The sequence below is a fragment of the Eptatretus burgeri genome, chromosome 6, assembly GCF_056783735.1.
Source record: "Eptatretus burgeri isolate ZD-2024b chromosome 6, Ebu_testis_v1, whole genome shotgun sequence".
In the NCBI taxonomy this organism is placed as follows: Eukaryota; Metazoa; Chordata; class Myxini; order Myxiniformes; family Myxinidae; genus Eptatretus; species Eptatretus burgeri.
Window position 1 is genome coordinate 66,784,906 of NC_140966.1, and position 21,410 is coordinate 66,806,315.

Here is a 21,410-nt window from a genome sequence, read left to right on the forward strand (position 1 = left end):
ACACTTTATAAAACCAGTTTATTTATTTATATTCTATTTTATTATCTTTGTGTTATGTTTTGTATTAATTATTTATTATTTATAAATAAATTTCTCATTTTTAAAACTACGTAACAAATAAATGAGGGTGTTTTTTGGGGGGCTGGAACTGATTAATGGTATTTTAATTAATTTCAATTGGGAAAATTGTTTTGATATACGAGCAAACCGAGTTACGAGCTTAGTTACAGAACAAATTAAACTCGTATGTCAAGGTATTACTGTACTTGGAAAAATATTTATGCCGACTCATGCCCTGAGATTCACAAATATGGAGGCGCCAAGCACTGTTTAATGCAAAACACAAAGTAACATTTGAAAAGATCCTTCCCATGTCTTTTTCTCAAGACTGTGTGGGGTAGCATGTTCGATGAACTCTAGTTTTCAATGAGCTCATCTCGCATGTCATAAAAGAGAAATCTCCAATCTGGTAATAAACACCAAACTCAGCTAAAGCCGCAACATACCGAGCAGTCAATTCAACCGGTATTTGTGCGTGCTGACAAAATTTATTTCAATTTCCCATCATTGTTAACTTTTGGCATGAGAACGACTGCCAATGCAGTAAGAGAATCAGAGCATGTCATCAAAAGGGAGAGTACACAATAAATGCTGCCCTTCACCTCCTCAGCAATACATCAGCAAGTTCATCATTCACTGCAAGTATGAAGTTTCTGAACATACAAATCCAAGACGGAAAAGGTTTCAGAGGCTCACCCAGACTTTACAAGGTGGCAACCGGTGGTGCAAGCCAAGCCATCCCATCTTCATCGCTAGTAATGTTGTATGCTGGGAACAGGCAAATTAACATGCAACGACAGGCCGTTCAAGTCAAGGCTTCATATTTAATGGTGAATCTCATCCACTTCTTAAATCATTTGTTTCTTATGCATTCATTAATATTCAGGTAATTGAACAGTGCCATCCACCTTAAATATCTCCCAATACCACACTTGGATCATTTTCAACCACAACAGATATTCAGCTCAAGTAGAGACTTGGGCTTGTCTACGAGCATTTAAAAACATTGAAAGCTCCATGCACAGTACCTCCTACGAGCCCATTGGGAATTTGCCCGATATCCAGATGGCCCAGTCCACCCCTGCTGTTATACCATGAGAGGGAAGCAAAAGACTGTCATTTGTCTCGGTAGCAATCAAGTCATCTCTTCCAAAAAGTTTGGTTTCTCAGTCTTCATTATCACATGCTTGATTTTATTCACCTTTTCAATGCTCAACTCATCCTGTACCCACATTTCCCCTCAAAATGGCCTTGTGTTCTGCACCAATGACAAAATCCTTACTCATTTTAAATTTTATTGCATTTGTACAACATTTATTACACTGTTGCTTATTAAACAACTTTAGTGCAACATGTGAAGCATCTTGAGATTACATTGAATCATATATGACAAACATAAGCCATGATGTCGATATACATTTTCGCAAGGGTGAGAGAAAGCCCCCAGCAGCAATTAAAGTGCAAAAGTTTGAAGCAAAAAGTCTTCAGCTTCTTTTGGAGAATTACTTTTGCCTAAAAAGTGAAACAAAAGGCAAATTCAAGAAACGGAATTATTAGATGTGATCATTCATAATCACATCTGAAAAAGTTTTAACTTTGTGTCCACATTTGAAGAAATGCCTCATTTAAGCCATTTCAGCTAATTTTCCAGGGAATTTATATGTAGGCAACCATCTTACCTTTCTCTTGTCCCTGGTTTACATTCAAGACATTTAAATCACGTGTTTCACAGCCAGACCCACAAAGGCAAGAAGGTTGCCTTGCCAAAAATTACTGGGACCAAAGTTGCATTTGGTTTTTTTCTTTTTTCTTTTCCATGAAAGTCAAACTAAACATTAACATGGATATTTTAGTTGCCATTTTCAAAACACCTTTTATTTCACTTTAAACTTGATATGATCTGTAAAGTATATGATCCACATTTCCACAGTTAATGCATGAGCTTTCAGTTGATCAAATCCATCGTTTAACTTTTCCCACCAACTATTATATTCCATTAAAATTTTAGCGACATCAAAAACCAGTTGTAATTACATGACAGGCAATCTCCACTTTTCCTATTATGCGATGGCCTTCCATAAATATGAAAAAGGTTAGACTTTTTACAGAGGAATTCCCAATTTACACATTGTAAAACAAACTGATGCAATTTTTGATCACTTTGGCACTCCGCAGCCCGAGCATAAACAAGACATAATATCGTATGAGGTCAGAACCAATGGTTGAGATTTCTCCACTGGATCAACGAAAAGCAAAATCAACTTTTAAAGCTTCATCATGGAGAACATTGATAAAGAGGTAAATTTTGACACAAAGCAACAACAGATCAAACTTTACTTTTTCCAAATCAGAATCCTGAAATAATTTGATCACAAGAGGCCAGAATTGTTGTTAATGGAAAGTTGCTTTGTTTGCATGCCCTTATATTTATTATGTATTTATATATATATATATATATATATATATATATATATATATATATATATATATATATATATATATATATATATATATATATATATATATATATATATATATATATTGACCTTGATGTTTTCTTAAAGTGAACAGTATATTTTGCACATACAAGGTGAACCTCAAGTTAGAAAGTTTAAATGACAATTAATCAGTGGAAAAACAAATAAATAAATGCCCAGCAACAAGAAATAAGTAAAAATATCTATTTGGGCTTTCATATATAAAATCCTAAACATCTAAAGATGCTTTGTCATAAGTTGAAAATGCAATATTTATGAATATTTATCTAAAAATGAACTCGCTCGTGAATATTGCATGCTGGTGTTTCAATTCATTTGATTCCAGGGTGAATTAGCAATCGACATGGAGCGTATAACCAAAACGATTCGTTTTAAACACAACGCATTTTTTGTTTTTATACATATTTACATCAATGGCACACATCTCATGACAATAAAACATCTGGTTATTGGAAATGATAAATTTTAAGCAAAATTGTATTATAAATGCAGGACCATCCATCTTTGAGGGATCTGCAGATAGAGGTTAAGGAATGGGAGAAATGGATGACTTGCAAAAATAAAGTACAAACAAGTGATATATCACAGCCAGTTTGTGATTTATTTTACATGTGCAAGAGCTCTTCAGGAACCAATATGCAGGTTAGATTTGTTGCTGCGATAATAAATTTATTCAATCCTGGAAGAGCCACTGGTCAGAGGTTAGCAAGATTTTGCTTTGTGATCAACATGCTTCTCAAATATATAAATTTGGTGAAAAATCTCACCCTTCCCCATTAATGAGATGAAGCTTGATCAAGAATGGATTATGAATGAGTATAAAATAAATAAACAATGATTGGGAATGGATTAAAAGAAGAGTCCTGCAATATCCTTAACTTTCCACAACCTAACTTACTCCTTCCTCCACATTCACAGCCAATCACCATGCTTCCAGCCCAATCTGTCTTTGAAAGTTGTTTAAATAACGTTCATTAAAAAAAGAAAATTCTTGTGCCACGAATCACCAAATTCCATTTGCGTTTGCTTGGTTACAGATGGCTCTCTCAGAGCAAACGTTTTCTGACCAAAGGAATGTGATCACCACACATTTCTCAGGCCAGAGTTGGTTCCTTGCATCCAACTCTACCTTCTTACAAACCCCAGATTTGGGTTTCCTTCAGCTTCAAGGAGATGTGAAGATTATAGGTGGGACATCTGTTCAGGCAGGGTGGCACGATCGTGTGGGTCCGAGATGAACGCTCCATTGCAGAACTCCATGTTGCTCGGTGACTCCAGTGACTTTGTGTCTTCACCTTCGGCACAACCTTCACCACCAGCAACCGCCCCCATAGCCAAAACATCTGATCTGATTGCTGACGGCCTTGACAGGGATGCAGCGTAAGGATTGGGCATCTTGGGTGTCGGAGAGGGTGTCAATTCCATGTCTAGCTCATGCCGAGCAAGTTTTTCCACAACACCAGCACCTATAGAATCTCCCATTACGTTCACTGCTGTGCGAAAGCGGTCACTGAAGAGAAATGAGATAAAATATCAAGTTTTGTTTAAAAAGGCAGAATAATCAAACAAGTTTTCAAAAGCAACTATAGAATCACAAGAGGGCTCCAAATCCTCAATCTGAAACTAAAGTAGATGGGTTTAGGATCGAAAGGTCAAGCATGCAGAACATTTTAAAATAAAATGCAAAAGCTCACAGCAGCCAATCCACAGCAATTATGAGGGTGACATCATCAGAAGGCAATCCAACTGCAGTGAGGACAATAACCATGGTGACCAAGCCAGCTTGAGGTACACCAGCTGCACCAACACTAGCTGCAGTGGCAGTCACACTGGAAAATGAAGGATGCAAATTTATAAATAAACAAAATTAAAAATTGGAGAATAAACTTAACTCAAAATATTATGTTAAACCTGCCCTAATCATGTGTTTAGTTACCAATGGCAGTCAACAACATGAAAGTCATGAGTATGACAAGTTTCTGCACGATGTTGTAACATTTAACCACAAAATAAATCTTGGGTTGGTGCGATAGCTTTTCAGCTCTTCTGTGAGCCTTGACCTTTCAAAGAAAGGACCGGTTTTCTTTTTAATCATGGACCCCATCCTTCACGAGGTTACATCCGATTCAAACTATTACAGGTGAAGCATCTCAGAGCCTGCTGTTAATTGGGGAAGTTAAGCCACCAAAAACCCTAAAGCTGGCCAAAGATCCCATGATTCGGTTTGAAAAGAGTACTCATTGTGTGCTGGCACCGAGGCCCAAATTCCTGCTTGAGGTTAGTTGTCATAGCACGACCTTGAATAAACAGAAGTGCTGGAATGTAGATATGGCACAGGTATGATGAGCCAAATTACTCCCTCCGATGCACAATTTCCCCTGGTTATTCATCGATCAATCCTTCTTTTTGTATTAACATTTACTGCTGAGTGTATCTGCTTATGTCACTGAAGTTTGTCCACATATTAATGTTGACAAGGCCCAGGCACCGTGGTAACCAAGGAAAGCTATCAACACAGCCAAGATGGATTGCTGAAATTACAACATTTGATTCATCCAGCAATCACATTTCTTCTTATTTTGTATGCATAAAATTGCTGCAGGTAACATTTACTGGTGGCATGGTTGTGCCACTGATGCAATATCCCTTGTCGATCTGAGTGGGAATTTATATGTTCAGGGTGCTGGTGATAGCTCATCTACACTTCACGAAGGACTCCGGTGACATTTAACGTCCACCAGATTAGACACTAATTAAACGTCGATCCGAGGGACAGCACACACATTGGTGAATTGCCCTGCTTGTGGAACACCGGGGTGAGAGTTTAAAGTTGGGTCAGGATTTGAACCCAAGCTAGATGGCTGAGAAGCAAGTGTGCATACATCCAGGATATCACATCTGGTACATCGGATCAGATGCATATACTGTGCATGTATATACATATACATCGATATTGAATCTGGTTTTGGCTCTCCTTGCTAAAATCCGGGTGGGGGGAGTGACCATTGTTGTAGCATGAAGACACAGAGAGTATGTTCACCTTTTGATCAGACCATTTAGCATCATGACAGGTATATAATCACATATACCTAATGACATACGATTCCTGCCAATATTAATGTACCCTTTGATCCACAATGCTTTGGTGTACTGAACCTATTAAACTCAAATTTAAACATATTTACTGTTTACATGTTTTTAACAATTTAAACCAGTGGTCTCCAACCTTTTTTGGTCAGAGGGCCACAAAACCAAAGTGGTGAGGGCCGCACCCCAAAAAAGGACGCTAAATTCCGGGAAAAAAAGGATATAATTAATATGCGGAAATTTAAACAAAAATTAGTGCTGAATATATTTTTCTTGCCAACGAATATGATAAATGAATAATCGTGTTAAAAACACATGTGTCTAATATGAATCAAAATCATAATAAAAATTACAGAATGCTTTGATCATTGACCCTGACAAATTGGCAGTATCGCGGGCCGCACTGTAATGTAAACTTAATATGGCACCGCGGGCTGCATAAATCCGTCTAAGGGGCCACATGCGGCCCACAGGTTGGAGACCCCTGATTTAAACTCTCCTCTTTACTCAAGCTTGTGGTCCCTGGTCTTGTCTACATCAATTCTGCTGAAAAAAACCTCTGCACCTATTTTGTCTATACTCTCCATCATCTTAAACATCTCTATCAGAAGATAGTCTCCTCTTGATAACTGTCAGAGATGAGTATAGTTAATCTCAAGTAGTAATTTGCAAATTACTTTATGATGTAATCACTTCCCTGTCTGTGGTGATCAGGGGATAGTGCAGCTTGGGATAGAAATTTGAAAAAGAAAATTATTCCACAGCTTTGATCATGGCAGCCATAATTTTGTAAAATTTACCAGAGCCAAAACCAGAATCTGTCCTGGTTAGATTGTGAGCGATCAATATAAATGTTGACACATTAAAAAAAAAAAAAATTGTATATATATATATATATATATATATATATATATATATATATATATATATATATATATATATATATATATACAAACTTATACCAACTTAATTACCTGATGGTGACAATTTGTCCGAGGTTGAGGTTGTAATTGTTGACCTGTGCGATAAAGATGGCAGCAACGGCCTCGTATAGGGCAGTGCCATCCATATTGATTGTGGCACCAACTGGAAGCATGAAGCGAGTGACCCGTTTGTCTATTCCATTGTTCTCCTCCAGGCACTTGAATGTGACGGGCAGCGTGGCAGAACTGAAATCAGCACGAAGGTCATGCAATAATCAAAATACTTGTCTGTAACCCCCACATCTGATCCCTTTCAACTTTTGTAGATCAACATCAGCTTGTCCCAGATATATGAACTCTGCATACTTTTGTGCGTTCAAGTATATGGCAAGGTCACTAGACTGGCAACCTTTACATGCAAAGGATGCATGTGCTGATCAAGCTGCAGGTAACTATTTATTTGGATTCCAAGCTGGTCTCAGGAGAATTACCGTATCGCTATCACACCGTCGCTAAAAGAACGAAACTGCCTCAGCTAATGATCTTCAGGAAGGAGGTAATCTGCCTTGTGTAAACTTAAGATGTGGGTAGCAAAAAGCCAAAATTAAAAACAACTCTGAGAAAACTGAACAGGACATTCGCAATTTAAAAATAATTTCAGAAACAAGAATCTGCTGCACAATTCCTTGGATAACAAAAATAAGACCTACTCAAAGTCTAAAAGACCTGTTGTCCAGAGCTCATTGGTGTATTGTACTGCTCTCAGCTATGGGCTGCTACTCCAGAATCACATTTGTCTCCTGGATTATGTGGAATCGAAAGTTCTCAAAAATATTGTAATTTCCTGTGATGAGGCCAAAGCATAAGGTATGTTGCTCTCATCACAGGTAGGCTGGTGGTCTCTATTTTCTACAATCTATTCTCCTTCTTACCCTCCCAAGTAAATCCAGAATGTATGCATTCCTCCAGCAACTCCATCTTGGTTAAACTTCCAAAATTCAGGCCGATTTCACGCCCTAACTCTTTTATTCCTTGCTTCATGTGTAACTGCCTTCCAGTGGCCATTCTGCCTCACCCTTTCCTCCAGGGATTCAATCAGGTAGTATATCACCATCTCATGGTCCCCCCCCCCAATCCTGACCCATGATCTTTATTGCCCCTCCATCAACTCTTCTTAACCCAATCTTCTTCTCCCTTTCTCTGTTCAATTGTTGCCCACCACCCACTGTCAATGTCACCTTGCTCTTGCACAAAAACAAAGACTGGAAACACACATGAAGAAACACATTTGCATGTTCAATCCCAAAATCTAGTTCATATTGAGGTTCAAAAGCGCCAGAGGATATGGCATGGTTCAATTACAAAGAAAGGAGACAACACCACTATCGTGAGTGATACAAGTATCGGAATGGAATGCATTTCACACACCTCGAGGAAATGAGGAGGGCAGTTGCCAGGGCGTGGGTCAAACCAGCCACGTACGTAAAGGGGTTCTTGCGAGTCACAACAAAGAAGATAAAGGGCAGAACGACAAGGCTGTGTACAGCAAGGCTGAAACAAATAATCTACATCAGTTTTGGTTCACTTACAATTGCACAACCGAGGTCAGCATGCTCAAATTTAAGACTGAACTTGATCATCTAAGGGTGTTATAAAATAAATAAGTGTGAATTTATACAACTTGTGTCTACACCAAAACAAAAATAAAGTCAAGAAACCCTATGGACGGCCTGGCAGGGTTAAAAGGATAGTATCCAGACTGTCAGTCTGCTGAATAAGGGGCTGCGAGGATAGCTCAGAAGTAGTGTACTCACATTTGAGACCATTCAATCAAAGTTCAACTCCCAAACTGACTGTAAACTGCCATACTGGTTCTTCACAGGAAGGACATTGCATCAAAAAGTGCACTTCCCCTTGAATGTGGCTATAATCATGCATCCCATCCATGAGCATTTGCTGGTAGATGTCAAAGATCCCACAGTTTATTTGTCAAGAGAAGGCCATTGTGCAGCAGTACCCAGGCCAAGTTAAAAATTGTTACCCTAATGTACAAGGGTATTGCATCATCAGAAAAGCTGCAGCCCAGTGACGATACAACTAGCGGTTCAAGCTCATTATTTAATCCTGGTTCATTACGCATTTACTACCACTGTAGGATTTCTCATCGTGCACGCCATCATTTTCTCCTATCAAGGCATTAATTTGCTTTTTGTACTTAATTTCAATGTTTGCTTGGGGGAGGGGAAAGGTGGTGGGGGGGGGGTTGACTTAACTTGCATGTTAGTTATTGGCTGGTCTATGTGTTTGTGTACATTACATTTTTTTTTTTTAACCAGGGACCCATTCGAGTGAAGTTGTCCTGTTTTTATTCCCGCGCTTTCGAAGAAAAGCGGGAATATTGTGATTGTCTCTGCCGTCCGTCCATCTGTCTTACCCTGTAACTCCTCCTACAGCATTTGAAATAAGAACTTGAAACTTTGGGACATCGTAGATATATGTATGGGGAAGTGCACAACACTTTTGGATTTTTGATATGACCCCTAGGGGCCGGGATAGAGGGGTCGGGGTCATGGGGGTCGATTAAAAAAAATTGTCTTCTCACTTTTTTTTTTTTAAAGTGTAAACATTGTACATGGTAAATTATTTTATAAAGAACTTACTTATATGGCCCCTATGAGTGACAAACAGTCACAGGTTTTACTGTATTTATCTAATTGATTATGATTAAGTACAATTAATATTATACACAGTTCATTCCTATGATTAAATTGATGCACAGTTCTATATTGCTGGACAGTGTTAAATTAATGATTCATGAAATGTTGACATGCTTGCAATGACTTCTGATTTAGTAAACATAGCAAGTCTTTTCTTCATAAAGAACATCAAATATAAAACAATAGTTAATCTATTTTGCAAGATAAAATTTCACCTAGCGTTAATGGGACAAAGCAGTGAGCGCGGGAATATGCGATGGTGTGCCATCGACAACGTAGTTCTAGTTATGTATGCCATGAGGGGCTGTATAGTTGAAATAGTAGGTATTACCTAGGAAAGTATTTTGAACGAGTCTCCTCTGAAAACCAGATAAAGCACCAGGCAACATGAGTATGGGGTGGAAACGGAGTGATGGCTGTGTCTGTGTCCCAGTGTGTGGCAACCCTCCCAAGGCCCATGATGGTTCAAGGCGATTCCAGCTGGCCTGCATGACAACAGTGGCGGCTGCTGTGTTTTTTTATTTTTATTTTCCTTGTGTAGTTTCATTTAATTAATTCAGCCATTAGCGAAGCACATTCCTTTAGCATTACAGGCTTGCTTTAGCAACACCCATTGACAAAACAGTACTTTTAAATCACCAGGTTTGACAAAGAAGCCCCTCCATCCACAAATCAAAAATATACTTCAAATTAGATTCAAGCACATGAACAAGGAATTAAATTTTCCTATCATCAAAATCAATCTTCAGGCCTTATCATGGATTGCCAATACAAGGAGCACCATTTCATATGAAATGAGTTCACAAACAAAAGTAATATTCTTCATATCCAAATTTGCTTAAAAAAGGGGTCATTATGAATTTATTTTGACTTGGTATGGTATAACCATTTTCTTCATGTCAGAGAGGTCAGTGGTTGGAACCATAGCAGTCATAAAGACTTTAAATACAGTGTGTTCAGCATTTAAGGATAGAGCACAAACAACCATAATTTGGCAACACTAGAGCAGGCTTGGATTGGCTTTCTGCGGTGCCCAACTTTAAAGTTGAAATGATTCAGCAATTATGAACATCTCAGTTTATGAAACCATCCTGAGGTTAAATGTATAATATCCGCACACATTTTGTCAATAAAAAAAAATAAAAAGTAACGGGTACATTTACTGAAGGTTATTGAAAAATGAACATTTTCAGCAAGATTCGGACCATTTGCACATACCCACACAGCACAGTCGCCATGTACAGTCCCAGCTGTCGGAAGATTTCCCAGTCTTTCACCTCCAGGATTTTTCCAGCAATGAGGAAATATATTCCAATCGGCATGAACCTGCACATCAGACAGCAAACCATTATAAATGGAGCATCGCGAGAAACCAACACCACCACCCCCAACACCACCACCCCCACCACCACCACCACCACCACCACCATTTAAAAGGCAGGGGAAAGTCAGGAAAGGTGTTTTTAACTCCATCGTGCTTTTCAAGGTCAGAATGAATGCTTCTACAAGGCTATAATTGGAAAAGGTATCATCGACCACTTAACACTGGTGACAGGGCACACCCTTGGTTCTTTTGTTAAATCGGTGAAGGCAAATAAAATTAAATTAGAAGATAAACGGCATTTTTATCACTTTAGCATTTATGACTCCTGGAAAAGGTGTTAGAAAAACACGTGCCCATGCATGGGCAAATATGCATTAGTAGGCACGTAAAGACACACACACACACACACACACACACACACACACACACACACACACACACACACACACACACACACACACACACACACACACACACACACACACACACACACACTCAAATATGAACACAAAAAAAATATTGTGCTCACAAAGACATAGGCAAGGCATAGGAGCACAAACACATGCAGATGCACACGCACACACGCACGCACTTTCCTGGACTGACCACGTAGTAAAGCTGACCCTGAAAGCAAGCTGCAGACTACGCATCCTCCGTCGACCCAAGTCTTTCCTGGGAAAATCAGAGCTACTCACAGTCTATAAGGCCTTTGCCATAGCTCAGTGGAGTACTGATCTCTGCTATAGACAGATGCCCCAGCATCACATCCGTCTCTCCTCAACTCTGTGGAATCTAAAGCTCTGAAAATTATTGGACTCTCCCATGACGAAGCTGAAGCCCAAGGCCTGTTGCCGTCATCACAAGTGGGTGGTATGACAGAAAGACATTGGTCTCTTTTAGATCTTTCCTTGAACATTACTCCCTCTGCTCTCTCCCAGCAACTCAAGCATGCACAAGTTCTTCCAGGAACCCCATCCTGGTTAAACTTCCAAAATCCAGGCTGACTGCACACCCCAACTCTTATGACTCACTTCTCCAGTCTCTGAAACCACCCTCCACAATCTGTTTCTCCATATCATTATTATTTGCACGACTTCATGCAAGCAGTGAATCACCATTTCCGGTCGTCCCAAATTCTGATCAATGACCTTTATTACCCCTATTAACCATTTTACTTGCGAGCTCCAGTTTCCACCCCTCCTCTCTCCTCTTTTCCAGTTCATTTGTTCCCTTGACATTTGTCCACCGTCAATTGTACCTCACTCTTCCATGAGACTCAATGATGTAATTATTAGGGCACCCAGTCAAATGGACTGGGTAACCTATTGTGTTTCTTCTGTTTATTTATTATTATTATTATTATTTCTTCCGCCGGTAATTTGCGAGCTTTTTCGCTTTAAAAATAATTCTCAGGAACGGTAAGTCTGATCGACACAAAATTTTCACCATCGTATGTATCTTTTTTGTTGCATATGTAATTGATAATTATGACGTCATAGGTCATGTCGTACGGGTGCAATCTTGAAAAAAGCGATAAACTTTGGACCTCTGTATCTCTGAAACCATGCAATGGGAAATTTTTTCACTTGATACATTTTAATGAACTCCCAATGGGGAACAGGGGTGATTTTTCGTGACGGCATCGGTGAAGCGGTATCCCTGTGAAAATTCGTCAAGTAGAATGCTGCATGGGAAAAAATCTGAAATTTCTTCAGTCATCTACACAATTCACCGTAGAAAAAAATGATTGTGATGTCATCGGTGACTTGGTTCGGCAGCCATCTTGTTTTGAAATAAAAAAAAAATTCTCCAGAACAGCTGGACAGATTGAGGTGAAACTTTATACACACATTCCCCATGACATCCTTTCACAAGTTTGTTAATTTCTTATTGATAGGTCACATGGTTTGGTGGCCATATTGAATTGACCTTAAAACAAACATCTTCTCCAGAACGGCTGGTCAGATAAAGGGGAAACTTCGCAAAAGTATTGCCCAATCGTAGAGAATAAGTTTGTTAATGAATAATTGACAGGTCACATGGTTTGGCAGCCATGTTGGATTCAAGAAAAATATTAAATAATGTTTTCTCTGGAACCACTTATCCTATCAAAGTGAAACTTGGCAACTATCATACACAAGCATGTCTGCATATATGGTAAAAATGATGTCACATCTCACATGGTTTCGCCTCCATCTTGGATTGAAAAACGCACCTTGTCTGATCAACACAAAACTTAAGCATGATCCACTACACTATTAGAGGGAGAATTAAAATTCATGTTGTAATAGGTCACATGGTATGGCAGCCATATTTGAATGAAAATTAATAACTTTAAAAGTCTTCTTCTCTGAAACGGCGAAACAGATTGAGGCGAAACTCCACATGTATGACCGCCTCTCCATGACGAACAAAAAAATTCTCCCCCCTTTTGATGTACGACATCGTTTGGCAGCCATATTGGATTGAAGGGAAAATATTAATTTATGTTTACTCTGGAACCTCTGCATCAATAAATGTGAAACTTCAGAATTATGATGGAGCAGTCATGTGGAATGAAGGGTTTAAATTTCAACTCGATCGGCCCCATGGTTTGGCAGCCATGGTAGATTGAAGGAAAACTATGAAGTAATATTTACTCTGGAACTGCTGCATCAATATATGCGAAACTTGACAATTATAATCTAGCCAACATGTGAAACGGGTTTAAAATTTCAACCCGATCGACCACGCAGTTTGGCAGCCAGAATTATATAATTATTTGAATCTGAGAACTTTTAGATTTTATTTTTTCCAGAAGGCTCACTTGGCTGCACCTGCATGCGTTTGAGGGTAGAGGAATAGCAATTCAATTGATACCGATGATGGCTCCAGGAAAAATGGTCAACTGTGTGCAAAATAAATAGATTGAACACTTTGTGCTACCCGGTTTGTAACTAGTCAGTCCCACGCTGTGTCGAAGCAGGGGTGCATTTGTATCACGATTACATGTTTTCTCTGGAACCACTTATCCTATCGAAGCGAAACTTTGGAATTATCATCTCAGTGTCATGTTGTATCAAAGGCGGTCATCACTGCCAGCAGTTATAAAGTGGCAGTTCTTGTTATTAATTTTTTAATGGACAGTACAACTAATGAGAGAAGAAAAATAAAGAACAGGTTAGAAGAAAACCAAGTTGACCTGTTAACGTTCCCATCTGGACTGGAGGCTCGTGGTTGCTGGGAGCCAGGGTTCAAATCCAACATGATGATAGATGTCCACAGTTTAATTCCCTAGGAATTAGGTGACACAAAAACCACTATCCTGGTGCTGGATGTAAAGGAGATGAAATACGAGTCATGCTCCCTTTATCAAAAATTGTAAGATTACAACCTTCTATGCATTCGCTTGGAAAAAAAAAAAAAATCAAACATGTCACAATGTCTTCTTTTTCTTTTTCATGTACTGATAGTGAGATGGATAGTAAGATCAGGCCTTCCCAGGCAAAATGCTACAGTTATAACTACAGTACGAGTCATAAAGTTGGTAACAGATCCTACTACAGTAGTCTGCAGAAAATTACTACAGCAAAGGAATTTTTTATCTCGGTTCCCCTTGAGGAACTTTCCAGTCTCAAAAAGGTAATTGGTTTTTGTGTGTTCTTTCAAAGGAACCTGAAGTGTGCAGACAGAAAATATTTATACCAGTGATGTAGGGCAATAAAGATGCAGAACATAAATCATTGCCCTAAAGAACGAACAATATCTTCATTACTCAATGCAAGTACATCGCAAAGAAACACAAAAAGCATTTCCCGAGTTCCAAAAGAAAAACTAAAAAAACTAAAAAATAAAAATAAAAAAGCTCTGATCTCCCATGTTGTTTTTTCGTGGACATCTCCCTCAAGCAATTGGACTTTCTATAAGCATGTTCCTCAGATAAACAACACAAACTGTTTTTAAGAACTGAGTTTCTCTTGACTGATACAAGTCAGGTCAAGTCATGAATGGGAGCATGCACCGGAGCAGCTCGTTGCTGCTTGCACTTTCCACCGGTACTCCAGGGGCCTCCGTTTGGCCAGCCCCATGCAGATGCCTGGCCCAGCCCCATCTCCTTGAGATGCCGATCAACATGTTGCAACCATGAGGCACGTGGTCAGCCCATTGGCCACCTCCACTCACGAGGCTCCCTCACTGAGCGAATCTAGTGAGCAGGATCAGCGTCAGGAAAACGAGCCACATGTTCATACAGTCGCAGCTGACACTCACCGACTATGCAGGTATCAAATCTCATTGAAGTCTCTTTCAGCAACCGCTCGTTGGACATAAAGTCTGACCAGCGATGGCCAAGAATTCTCCGAAGAGACCTGGTACCAAAGGAATTAAGTCTCCGTCTCAGATCCCTGGTCAAAGTCCAAGTCTCATATCCGAAGAGCAAGACTGGAAGCACCAAGAACCTGAAGACTCAGATTTTTGTCCTTCTGCACAGGTATCAACAGCGCCACACCCCATGATCCAATGAATCCGTGACTCCATGACTCCCCAAGCCTGACCCAGACTTCCACTGACTACTGGCTCGCAGCCAGCAAAGACATGAATATCACTGCAAAGGTAAGTGAATCTTGCCGTGACCACAATATCCTCACCACAAACTGGTATAGACAAGATAGCAGCATCCAAGATGTCAATGAAAGCCTGGATCTTAGTAATGACCGAGGAAACCCATAATCCAAGCTGCTCAGACTCTTCATTCAGCACCTTGAGGGTGCCCAAAAGGATCTCTAGTCTCCGCAAAGATGACCGCATCATCTGCGAAATCAAGGTCAGAGATCTTGACATTCCCAAATGATGCACCACAGCTTGATCTCTCAAACATCCTCCCCAGAATCCAGTCTATCCAAGCACTGAAAAGTGTGGGGGCCAGTACACACCCCTGATGAAATTCAGCAACAACTGGAAATAAGTCAGAGATGGTACCACCACATCTCACAGCACTCAGTACCAGAGTATAATTCAGACATCAGATCGATCAGTTTTGGTGGCACCCCACGAAGACTAAGAATCCTCCACAGGGCATCCCGATTCACTGAATTGAACGCTTTGCAGAGATCAAAATAGGCGACAAGCAGCCCCTGCCGAGACTCGTTTGCGTTTGGTGAGGACCCAAAGGGCAAGGATATGTTCATTCATTGACCTCTTTGGAGTAAAGCCTGACTGCTCTGGGCACTGGTGCTCAAGCCGATGGTGGAGAACCCGATCAATAATAACAAGGAAATCCAACACAGGTGGAGGCCATTCAGCCCATCATGCCTGCGTGAACACCACAGCAACCCATCGACACAGGATCCAAGGAAGAAATGTAAAAAATTTTATTTTTATTTTTAGCTTTGTAATTTTTATTTATTTATTTATATTTTTCCCCTTTTCTTCCCCTCAAGGAGGGGGGCATGGGCTTGGTTAAAAACACACAACCACACAACCCCCCTTGACAAGACCCCCACTAACAGCACTCCGTACACAATCATCCATCAATACTCAAACAACCCAAAGTCTTATAAACATCCCCATAACGTCCAGGTACCTATCTGATTCTAACTTCAACTTATCCACTTTTTCTGCTGCCACTCCCTTTCCAGGGAGACCATTCCATGCATGAAGTACTTTCTGAGTGAAAGTCCTCTGCCGAACTACCGTCTTAACTCTCCTCTTCTTTACTTTCAGGCTATGGCCCCTGGTTCTATCACTGTCTACTCTGTTGAATAATTCATCTGCACTTATTTTATCATTACCTTTCATTATCTGAAACATCTCCATCATATTATATCCTCATAACTGCCTCCTTTCTAGTGTATAAAGCCCTGTCTCCTTCAACTGCTCCTCATAGCTGAGTCTAGCTAGGCCCAGAATCAATCTAATAGCCCTACGCTGAACCCTCTCCATGGCATCTACGTCCTTCCGGAACTTTGGTGACCAAAACTGCACACAATATTCTAGATGTGGCCCTCACTAAATTCCTACACAATGTTAACACCACCTCTTTTGATATATAATTTATCCCCCTCCGAATACAGCCTAAAACCCTATTTGCTCTACCTATAGCCGATTGGCACTGTGCTGCCTGCTACTACCACCCTCCCGTATCTACTACCATCCTCAGATCCTTCCCCTGTGTCGGAGCACAGGAGCAAAGATTTGCCTGGCACTGAGAGCAGCGTCACCCCCTCGGTAGTTGTTGCAGTCTTGGCGATCACCCTTCCCTTTCCGAAAAGGCACAACAAGGTCCTTCTTCCAGTCAGTTGGGAGAGCATAGTCCAGGCAGAGCACAGAACTGCATGCAAAATGAGTACAGCATTGCCACCAGCCTTGAGAAATTCAGCATGGATGCCACAGATCCCAGGAGCTTTACCCCATTTCAAATGGTTCACCACAGCCTGTGTTTCCACAAACAAAGGTGGATCACAGTTGATTGGAGGGGCACTAAAAGGGATAAGAACACCACTGACTTCCAATTCAACAGCTGGTGGATCAGCCTGGTACAGCCGCTCAAAGTAACCGGCCCAGCGGGCCTTCACTTCAGACTCCTCTGTCAAGAGCTCTCCACCCTCTGCTCTAACTGCAGTATACCGAGGGACGGGCTTGGAGGAACACAATGCGCAAATTCCCCTGTAAGCAGGATGAGAATCACTTGACCACAGATTCCTTGCACATAGGCCTCCTTATCCACGCTCCGCCCAGATTTATGGCAATATTCCCTGAACAGCTCAGCTCTGCCCATAAGCCTGGCCTTGTGACTGGTCAATAGCATCCAGTGCACCGAGCGACAAAATTCTTCTTCACCCAATTGCGAGTTCCAAGACATCCACTGGCAACATCAAGGATGGTAGTCTTGAAGGCACTCCACAACTCTTCAGGATTCCCCAAAGCACCCAGGCCTCCCAAATCCCATCTCAGCCTGTTCACAAACTCCTCAGCTGCCCTCTCATCCTTTAGCTTGCAAACATCTAGCCTAGGTTGGGATGGTACCATTCTCCTGGATTTAAGCTGAAACTTCAGAGTTGCTACCACTAGCATGTGGTCAGTATTGAGGAAATGAGCACTCCGGTGGACCCTCCAGTTCTGAATCATGCTCCAGTAACCATCAATGAGCATCCGGTCATTCTCCTTTGCCGCACCACTAGAATTGGAATACCAAGTCCAGCGATGAGCCTGTGGGTGCTGAAACCATGAACTAGCCACCCTAAGTCCAGGACTTCTTGCAAAGTCAAGGAACTTAGTGCTATTCTGGTTCACAGTTCCACACCCATGGGGATCAACAAATGTCGCATAACCATCCCTATCAGTTCGTCAATGCATTGAAATCCCTCAAGACTAGAAGACTATCTCACCTGGGGCACTGATCAACCAGACTCGAGCGTGGCATAGAATGCATTCTTCACGGTGAGATTATTCATCTCAGTCGGAGCATATACAGAGACCAGAGAAACAAAACCCAAGGAGTGACGAATCCTTCCTCTCATAATATGCTCGTTGACTGGTGTTACCTCAATAACCATTGGAATCAGCTTATTGGACATCGCTACAGCAACTCCTTAAGCATGGCAACCATCAGAGCCACCAGACCAATAGTAGGTGTAACCACTCCAGATGATAACAGACAGGTGAACATCCTCTCTTATGGAGATGATATTGCAGGCACCCACCTGAAAGGACCACCTCAGGTTAACTCAAGGAGACTGCCGTCTGGTGTGCAATACATCGGCACCACCCCGACACACGAGGGCAATCTGACTCGGGAAGGTTAACCCATGCTTTCCCTCCTGTATTCAAAGAGTGGGGGTCTTGAAGGCTTTGCTCCAATCCCATCATCTGGTGAGCTGCCCTATGGAGGGCAGCTGCATGGGAGGTACTTCCATGGAGTGGGTTTTCAATTTTCTTGATGGTTTTCTTGTGTTTTGTGGAGTGGGGGTTTTACAGTGGCCGGAGTGCAAATCCTGCCACCAACCTCCTAAAATCAATTAAAAAAAAAAAAATTAACCCAACTGCAGGCGGACATTCACAGACAGTTGGGCCCTATATATGGAAGGCCGTTCGCTCACAAGGAGCTTCTCTGCCCTTTGATCAGCCTGGTAGTTCAGCCATGGACAAATGAGTACAAGTCCATTGCTCTTTTTGTAACATGAGGAACAACCTCTCTCTTTGGGAGCATTGGAGTTGGGTTTTTGTTTTTGTTTTTTTCACCGAACATATATGCAAAAGTTGGTGGAGATTGGGCTCGCCCTGGTTTGCCCCCCCCCAACCCCACCCCCCGATTTACACACACACACCTTTGATGGGTCGAGCCTGGATTCAAATGTTGACGCAGTTATAAACTAATCCTGGCATTTCTCATGCAAGGAGATTTATTAATATGTGCACCATCTATAGGATGGAGGTTAAGCTGGTGAAACCCTCTGTCAACACTAGTAATTGGTGGATATTAAAGATTCCAGGGAGTCTTTCATGTAGAGCAAGTGATTTCTTCCTGGCACCTTGAACAAATTAGAAATCCCTGCCTAAAACTGCAGATAGCAAGTGCTCTCGTCTTTATGGATACCCCCCAACACCAAGTTAAATGGCTTGTCATATCAGAGTGTGGTTGTTTTCTGGACAGCAGCTCTTGCACTAAAAAACACATTAACGTTCCAGTGTTGTTTGCACGTCACATGTGAATGGTAGTCTTCGGCAACAAAGGGAAACCATCATGATGATTTTAATGAAGACTGATGATGACATGCCCAAACATAATAGCACTTTCCCCAGACACAGGAATTTTTAGCTTTATGCAACTCTTGAGTATACACGAGGAAATATCAAATTATCTGGGAACTTTATCATTTCACCTCTACCCAAATCAACATTGATTTTAACCCAATCGCAGAACTTTTCACATGCCCTGAAAGGTTGGTCAACTTGTCAGTAAACGTTCTAGCCATTGAGCAGTCAAAATATATCTAGATTTGTTTGATTCGTCAAACAAACAATCTGACCACCATGATACAACTCTAACTCCATCTTCCCTGAACCCCATTGTCGGGTCGAGTTTTAAATTGTTGAAGCTTACCACATGACAATAGCCACCATACGCATTGTGGCTTCATTTAGGGCATCAAAGAAGGCAGCCAGCACGATACCCTTATCACCCATGCGACGGATGACGCAACCCAGCACGAGGCAAAATACGATGAGTCCCAGGACGTTGATGCCAGACACGTACTCGCCTTTCAGAGAGTAAACATTCAAAATGGTCTGTGGCAAATAGGAGTGAAAACAGCAAATGTAATTCATACAGACCTATGGTTTATATTTTACAAAGGAAACCAAAAGTTCAGGCACTCCTGCAAGAACATATTATTATCAAACAATTGTGGAAAGCATGCAAGAAAACGACTGCACAACGGTCGACCAATCACAAAATAAACTTTTTTTTTTGAGCTGCAGCATTACGAGGCCAAGGAGCAAATGTACCACCAAATGAACTGCATAGCAAATCAAGATGATGAGAACAACATGGATGAACAATTCAATTATGCGAGTTACAAAACGTCTTACAGTATTGAATGAGTAAAGTGGGGTTGGGGTGAAGAAGCTGCTCGGTGTTGGTGTCACAGTTACGTTCAATTCAGCCTCACCCATGGAATCAGCCAACACTCGCCTAGTCCTATACTGCACAGCAAAGAGACACAGGGAGCACCATACCCTCATTGCACGCAGGATTACAACTCACATTTTAAGCTTGGCATGAGGTCAATTCCTGATGAGCTCAATTATAAAAAAACAGGAATAAAATAGTTAAAGTTATCTGTTATAAAAGATCACAGCACAGACATTTTGGGTATTGCCCTTCTTTGGAGCAAAAATCCTTGCCCTTCATTGGAGCAAAAAGCTCCAATGAAGGGCAAGGCCTGAAACGTCAGCATTTTGTGATCTTTTATGGCAGATAGCTTTAACCATTATATCTCCGTGTTTTTAATCACCTTGTGCTGTCACTGCAGACCACTAGTTCTTTTCAAAGATATATATATATATATATATATATATATATAAATAAATATATAAATATATATATATATATATATATATATATATATAAATAAATATATATAAATAAATATATATAAATAAATATATATATATATATATATATATATATATATATATATATATATATATATATATATATATATATATATATATATATATATATAAATATAAATATAAATATATATATATATATTTATATATATTTATATATTTTTATTTATATTTATATTTATATATTTATATATATTTATTTATATATATATATATATATATATATATATATATATATATAAATATATATATATATATTTATATATATATATATATATATATATATATATATATATATATATATATATATATATATATACACATATCCTGGTATATCAATATTGACAGTTTGTAAATTGATGCATAACTTGTACACTAGCACATGTCACCTGCATTTGGATCATCGATGCAAAAACAAACATGCATTTCAATTTATGTGGCCTTGCATTGTATATCAAATCCAAATGCCTCAAGTAAATGAAGTGGACAAATTAGGACATTTTATTGCGACGATTTAGGTACCTCAGTTACTTTTCCAGCCCATTCGAGACTCGTGCTGGTTTCAAGATCCCAAAGGACAGATAAGTCTGTTATGAAAATGCTGAGCTATTAACCGCAAATTTATTTTTTAAACATGCTGGCCACATTAAACGTGCATGGACAATTTTGAATACCGATAACAAAATGCAAT

The 21,410-nt window shown here is 40.1% G+C and overlaps 1 protein-coding gene across 2 annotated transcripts in view; it reads right to left on the bottom strand.

The window, feature by feature from the left end:
* Window positions 1-2,569: 2,569 nt before the first annotated feature.
* LOC147024987 (excitatory amino acid transporter 3-like) overlaps window positions 2,570-21,410 on the bottom strand; it is a 63,927-nt gene continuing 45,086 nt past the window's right edge. For both annotated transcript variants that reach the window (XM_085885503.1, XM_085885502.1), the window contains exons 6-12: window positions 20,177-20,290; window positions 19,689-19,873; window positions 10,504-10,611; window positions 7,997-8,119; window positions 6,620-6,814; window positions 4,253-4,387; window positions 2,570-4,068 (exon numbers count right to left, since the gene is read on the bottom strand). In XM_085885503.1, the coding sequence (XP_085741629.1) occupies window positions 3,741-4,068; window positions 4,253-4,387; window positions 6,620-6,814; window positions 7,997-8,119; window positions 10,504-10,611; window positions 19,689-19,873; window positions 20,177-20,290 (1,188 nt within the window). In that variant the 3' untranslated portion in view covers window positions 2,570-3,740. The remainder of the gene's footprint in view (window positions 4,069-4,252; window positions 4,388-6,619; window positions 6,815-7,996; window positions 8,120-10,503; window positions 10,612-19,688; window positions 19,874-20,176; window positions 20,291-21,410) is intronic.